General features: G+C 46.4%; 1 protein-coding gene across 1 annotated transcript in view; it reads right to left on the reverse strand.

Annotated features, from left to right (window-relative positions):
* The window catches only part of LOC115551098 (G1/S-specific cyclin-D2), a 15,162-nt gene extending 12,390 nt beyond the window's left edge, over positions 1–2,772 (reverse strand). The window contains exons 1-2 of the mRNA XM_030366633.1: positions 2,336–2,772; positions 952–1,167 (exon numbers count right to left, since the gene is read on the reverse strand). Coding sequence (XP_030222493.1) covers positions 952–1,167; positions 2,336–2,524 — 405 coding nt within the window. The 5' untranslated portion in view covers positions 2,525–2,772. The remainder of the gene's footprint in view (positions 1–951; positions 1,168–2,335) is intronic.
* Between the last annotated feature and the right edge of the window lie 4,418 nt (positions 2,773–7,190).

Genomic DNA, 7,190 nt, shown 5'->3' on the forward strand with positions numbered 1-7,190 from the left:
AGGACTGTTCATCTGAGGTCCTGAGGACTGTTCATCTAAGGTCCGGAGGACTGTTCATCTGAGGTCCTGAGGACTGTTCATCTGAGGTCCTGAGGACTGTTCATCTAAGGTCCGGAGGACTGTTCATCTGAGGTCCTGAGGACTGTTCATCTGAGGTCCTGAGGACTGTTCATCTAAGGTCCTGAGGACTGTTCATCTGAGGTCCTGAGGACTGTTCATCTGAGGTCCCGAGGTACTGGGAACAGCAGAGGGCTGTTCAGCGTAGCAGAGCGGTTCTGAACACTCACCATTCAGAATCTAAATGCACACATCATGTCTCTGTTGTTTGGATGCGGGCTACTGTAAAAGGCAAACTTTCAATCTCTCTCTTCTCCTCCCCTCCTCCCCCACCTCCCCCCTTCTCTCTCCCTGGCAGAAACTTTATCACATTTTGGCCCGGGTTCAAGTTGACCTCGTTGATCTATACAAATATCTACCGCTAGATGGCGATAGAGACCATTGACACACGTCATAACTGTAAGCGCTGTACAGTAAAATCCTTGTTAGAGAACTCTCTCTCTCCCTCCTTCCCTCCCTCCCTCACCTCTAAGAGGATGTGACAGCGACCACATCCTAATTTTAGGGACAACTGGACAATAGTTGTTTCTGTGTGAAATGCAGGCATTGATTATTGCTGGGACACACGTCTGACAGTAAAGATATAAAGGCTCCGTGTGCAGAAAACAACCAGAAATAAAGGCTCTATTATGTACACACACACACACACACACACACACACACACACACACACACACACACACACACACACACACACACACACACACACACACACACACACACACACACACACACACACCAATTGACTAAATAAATCCATTGGTTTCCTCTCATCCCGTCTCAGTTCAGGAAGGAGATGAGGCGACGGTGATGAAGACGAAGATGATCTCTCACCAGCAGCTCGCCCGGGCTGATGGAGTTGTCCGTGTAGATGCAGAGCTTCTCGGCCGTCAGCGGCCGCGTCTCCTTCAGCTTGGAGGCCAGGAACATGCACACGGCGCCCAGCAGCTGCAGGTTCCTCTTCTGGGTCGGGACCACGGCCAGGAAGCGGTCCAGGTAGTTCATGGCCAGCGGGAAAACCTCCTCCTCACACTTCTGCTCCTCGCAGACCTGCCGGGGGAGACGGCGTGAGAAGCGGCTCGCTTGAGAACGAAACCCAGGATCTAAAGAGCGCATTTAACTCCGATGACACACACGTTGGGGTCCGGCCAAGACCAGCCCAGCCCCGATCTGTTGCGACATCACCAATTCATTCAGAATACATTATTGGAGACTTTCGAAAAGTTTTCCTCACTAAGTGTAAATACGGTGTTATGGAATAAAGAGTTGAAGGGAGAAAGAGTTCAGAGTCTAAATGAGTTCTGAGAGCAGAGAACAGAAACCCCGCAGCGCCGCCGCACACGGAAGCGCTTTCTGCATTCGTCATATTTTCATAAAATATTTAGAAATATAAATAAATTGTCTAGGTGGGTATTTATGGTATTACAATGTTCCCCGGCCTCTTTCACATCAGATCCGACAATTCAGAACCAGATTACTGACCGGGAAACACGAAAAAAGTATCAAATTAGAAGTGGAGGACCGAGGAGTTGATATCGAGTGCGTCACCAACCAGCCGATAAATACTTTAAAAATTTATTAAAAACCCGAATCAAGGTCCGATCTGGACCATCGACACATGATAATAAAGCCCCGACGGCGGCGGTTCTTCTCTGATCGGTCTTCTACTCAGATATTGATCCGGTTCAGAACACGGAACTGAACTCCGCGGGGAGCGACGGGAGGACCGCGGCTTGAGGCCCGCGCCCTTCCGCGTCCCAACCTTCAGAAACATAATATAATATAAAAAAATATAATAAAGTATAATATCTAAAATGTTGACGACGTCTGATCTAAAGGTTCTTCACCCCGACAGAAGGATCAGAACCCGCTCCACCGTCCTGTGTTCCCCGGGTTCTGAGGATCCGTCGGGAACAGAAACTCACGCAGAGCAACATGGCGATAAAGAGCGGAGTGCATACGTGTGCATGAAGACCCAGACCTGGTCCCGGTACCGTACTGGGTCTGAACTTACTGGTCTGGACTTAATGGTCTGAACTCACTGGTCTGATTTCACTGGTCTGGACTCACTTGTCTGAACGCGTCGCAGAGACACTGTCTAATGTTCACAAAACTCGAGTCCTGAGCTAGTCTCCGCCAGAGTTCCCCCAAGACCTCCAGACCTCCAGACCCCCAGAACTCCAGACGGTTTTACATAGGGCTCCTCGGCCGTACGAACCTCAAGCATCCAGGTGGCCACCATCCTCCTCATGTAGGGTTGGAGCTCCTTCTGGAAGAGCTTGAAGTAGGGGACCTGGGGGAGGAAGCGCTCCTCGATGCTGAGCAGGCTCTGCAGGACCCGCTGGTCGCCCAGCAGCACGGGGTCGGGCCGGGCCCGCACCGCCGCCTCCAGGCATAGCAGCTCCATGGTCCTCGGTCCGGGGGAGAAGGTTCTGATCCGGGAGACCAGGTGGAGGGTCTGCACTCACGGAGCGGAGGCATACAACTACCGAGAGACGGCAGGAAGCAGAGACCTCCTCTCTCTCTCTCTCTCTCTCTCTCTCTCTCGCTCTCGCTCTCTCTCTCGCTCTCTCTCTTTCGCTCTGCCTTCACAACTTTTTCCTCTTCCTCGAGCACTTTGCATCGACTCCGTCTCTCCTTCTCCCTCCACCCTCTCTCCACCCTCCCGCCTCCACCCTCCGCGCGTCGGCGACGCAACTCGTCGCTGAGCCTATGCAGAGCAGCTGGCACGTGCAGCCCCCCCCCCCACACACCAGCCGCATATGAATAGACCTTTAATACCTATATAGAACCACAGGACCTAGAACCCTTTAGAACAACAGGACCTTGAACCCTATACCACTGTACACATCACAGGACCTAGAATCACATATAACCAGTTCTAGGTCCTTTAACCAGGACCTAGAACCATATAGAACCACTGTATAGAACTGTAGCCAGGAGCTAAAAACCCTAAAGAACCACTATATAGACCTTTTACCCAGGACCTAGAAACCTATAGAACCACTGTACACATCACGGTAAGCTAGAGACCTGTAATCAGAATTTAGGTCGCTGGATGTTAATTAATCTCTCTTAGCCTACTCTATAAAAAAATAAGTTTGGGGACTTAAGTCTTGGTCCTAAACAATGTAGGCGTACATTTTGTTTTGGCTTTAAACAATATAAAGTTTGGGGACTTAAGTCTTGGTTGTAAAGTTTGGGGACTTAAGTCTTGGTCCTAAAGAATGTAAAGTTCCACATCGTTTCAACACGACAGACTTTTCTGACTCTGACGTGTTGTGCTCATTATTTGGTTCATGTCGAAATTAAGTGAATGTGCCAACTATTGATTTCACATTCACCAAATGAAATGTTAATGGAACACACCCACACACACACACACACACACACACACACACACACACACACACACACACACACACACACACACACACACACACACACACACACACACACACACACACACACACACACACACACACACACACACACACACACACACACACACACACACACACAAACACACACTATATTCTAGCAGCCTGACTCTGTGGCCAGATAACATTCAAGGAAATGAAATGCAGAGATGACATTACATTTTTCATGCATTTTTTTTTTCTCCTGTGAGCTCAGAAGACACCATGAAGGTAAACCGAAGTTCTACCTCAATGTTCTCCTGCGAGAATTTCTCAACATTAACAGCAGTGTTGGAAGTCCTTGGCCGACCTTTAGAAACATTGACTTTTTATTATTTTTGTATGTAATATATATATATATATATATATTATACATCTCCATGTCAGCTCTACGGAGCATGCGCAGGGCGCTGTGTACGTCGCTCTTGGTGAGAGCGTGATTGTGTGCGTGGTGAGCGCGTGTATCTTTAAAGCCTCTCTCTGCTCCTCCTCCTTGGTCGGCTCAGCCAATGGGTGAGCAGCTGCTGTTACTGGGCAGACTGGTTCCATCTGACTCCAGAGGAGCGTATGGACCCCCGGTCCCTCAGCCTCCATCCTCCTCAGGTGGAGGGACTCGACCCCAAAAGGCCGTCTGCGTTCCAACCCCTTATCGATGAAATCACGAGTGTTTCCGTTCTGAACGAGGGCTGCCTCTAAACCTCATCGATATGAATCAATAAGGTTGATCGACAGGTGTTTCTTGACGTGCATGCGACCGAGTGAGAGACGGACTACGTCATCGACTCACACGGGACGATGCGCGTCCCCGATCTGCGCAGCCTCCACCCTGCCTATGAACACGCCTGACGTCATTCTGAAGAAACATATTCAGAAGATATTAAACATAGTATAACAGTATATATAACAGTATATATAGCACAGGATATAAACAGTATATATAGAACAGGATATATAACAGTATATATATAACAGTATATATAACATTATGCATAATTTATTATTACTGTTAAATAATATAAAAGTATATATATAACAGTATATATAACAATATATATAACAGTATATATTGAACAGTGTATATATAACAGTATCTATAACAGTATACATAGAACAGTATATATATTATCAGTATATATACATATATAACAGTGTATATAAGTTATTATTCCTGTTATATAATCTAAACAAATATTTACAAAAGTATATATATCAGTATATATAAAAGTATATATATAACAGTATATATAACAGGTGTATATAACAGAATATATAGCAGTATATGTAATGGTATATATAACAGTATGTATTGCATATATATTAGAGTATGTATAAGAGTACATATATATAATAGCATATATAAGAGTATATATATATAACAGTATATATAACAGTGTTATATATATATATTATGTATATATATATATATATTTTTTTTTTTCTTTATATATATAGAACTGGATATATGACAGTATATATATATATATATATATATATATATATATATATATATATATATATATATATATATATATATATATATGTGTATACATATATTTATATATATATATTATACAGTGTATTATATATATATTATACAGTATATATATATTATTAGACAGTGAACCTGGTGAGCTCGGCTGTACTCCAGTCAGCTGGAGGTTCCTGCCTCTCTAGGAGGACCCTACCTCCACTCCACACTATCGGGATTGAACCCAGACCCCTCCCCCCAGTGCTCCTCACTGGTGGACCACTCCACCCAGTGCTCCTCACTGGTGGACCTCTCCACCCGGCGTGTAAGGGACGGTGGTAAAGTAATAAACTAAAGAGCCAGAGGCCTGGAGTGTTTAACTCCCGCTCCACATCTGTGTGTCGGGGTCGAACCACAAACCAGCAGAGCAGCAAACAACAACAACAGCTTCATGCAAAGCACCGCTCGGTTCCTCCTGACGACCGTTGATGATCAACACACATTTAATGAGATAACCCCCATTATTATGATATTATACATTGCACACAGGCACACACGCACACACACACAATACACGCACGCACAAGACAGGCTCGCACACAACACACGCACACACAAACACCTGCTCTCTGCCGCCCCCCCCGCTGCCCGTTTCAGTTGCAACAGTTAGGAAGCTGTGTTTCTCACCTTCCTCTTGTTTTGCATTCCTTCAGTTCGAGTTCTGTTCTCTGCCGAGTCTGGAGCAGATTAGAAAAGATAAGATAAGATAAGTTGTCCCTTATAGCCACAGCCTCCTTGTTTTGGACACACAGTATCCGACAGTATTGGATGTCTTGAGTGTTGCTAATGTATTACTTAGATGTCTTGCGGCTAGTGTTGCTAACATGTGGCTATGATACCTAGCAGCTTGTGTTGCTAACATGTCTAGCTGCCAGAGTTGTTGTTGCTCATGTGTCTATTGGATAGTGTTGTTAACGGCTAGTGTTACTAACATGTTGCTAACGTATCATATGGATAGTGTTGCTAACGGATAGTATTGCTAACGTATCTAGCGTATATTGTTGCTCACGGTTAGTGTTGCTAACCTGTTGCTAACGTGTGTAGCGGCTAGTGTTGCTAACGTGTCTTGTGCCAAGTGTTGCTAACGTGTCTGGCGGCTGGTGAGCCTGTCCCTGACCCCGTCTCCTCTCAGCACCTGTGGGATTCTCTGAGAACCCCCGTCAGACTGATGCTGCAACAAGGCTGACTGTGGCCTGGGGCTCTGGCTCTGGGGACCTCCCACAGACTCCCTCAGACATTCTTGATCCAGAGACACCCTCCCCAAATTCCTGCTCCACTCTTATCTCATTAACCCCGGAAGGGCCCGAGAGGAAGAACAAAGTCCCAACTGTCTGTTTGACGTATTCAGTACGAGATGTTGGCTGTGGGGAGCAGGAGCCACCATGAGATAGACACTGAGAACCTCCTGCTCACAGATCCACAGCTCTTTTGAACTCAAACTACCGATCCACCGCTCTTTAGGACCCTAACGGCTGGTCCACGGGTCTTTAGAACTCTAACTACTGATACACCGTTCTTTAGAACCCAAACTACCGATCCACCGCTCTTGAGAACTCTAACTACTGATCCACCGCTCTTTAGATCTCTAACTACTGATCCACTGCTCTATAGAACTCTAACTACTGATCCATCGCTCTTTAGAACTGTAACTACTGGTCCACATGTCTTTAGAACTAAAACTACTGATCCACCACTCTTCAGAACTAAAACTACTGATCCACCGCTCTTTAGAACTCTAACCATGGATCAACCGCTCTTTAGAACTCTAACTACGAATCCACTGCTCTTTAGAACTCTTAACTACTGATCCAACACTCTTTAGAACTCTAACTACTGGTCACAGGTCTTTAGAACTCTATTACTGATCCAGAGTGGCTGTGGGCCTTGGGTTCCTCACTGTGGGACTTAGGTTCCTCACTGAAGGCCACGGGTTCTTCACAGGGGGCCTTGGGTTCCTCAGTGTGGACCTTGGCTTCTTACAGGAGCCGCTCTCCTCTCTCCTCTCTCCTCCTCCCTCAGGGCTCAAGGCCTCCTCCTCCCTCAGGGCTCCAGGCCTCCTCCTCCCTCAGGGCTCCAGGCCTCCAGGCCTCCTGCTCCCTCAGGGCTCCATGCACTTCACTCTATGC

Source organism: Gadus morhua, chromosome 9 (assembly GCF_902167405.1).
Source record: "Gadus morhua chromosome 9, gadMor3.0, whole genome shotgun sequence".
In the NCBI taxonomy this organism is placed as follows: domain Eukaryota; kingdom Metazoa; phylum Chordata; class Actinopteri; order Gadiformes; family Gadidae; genus Gadus; species Gadus morhua.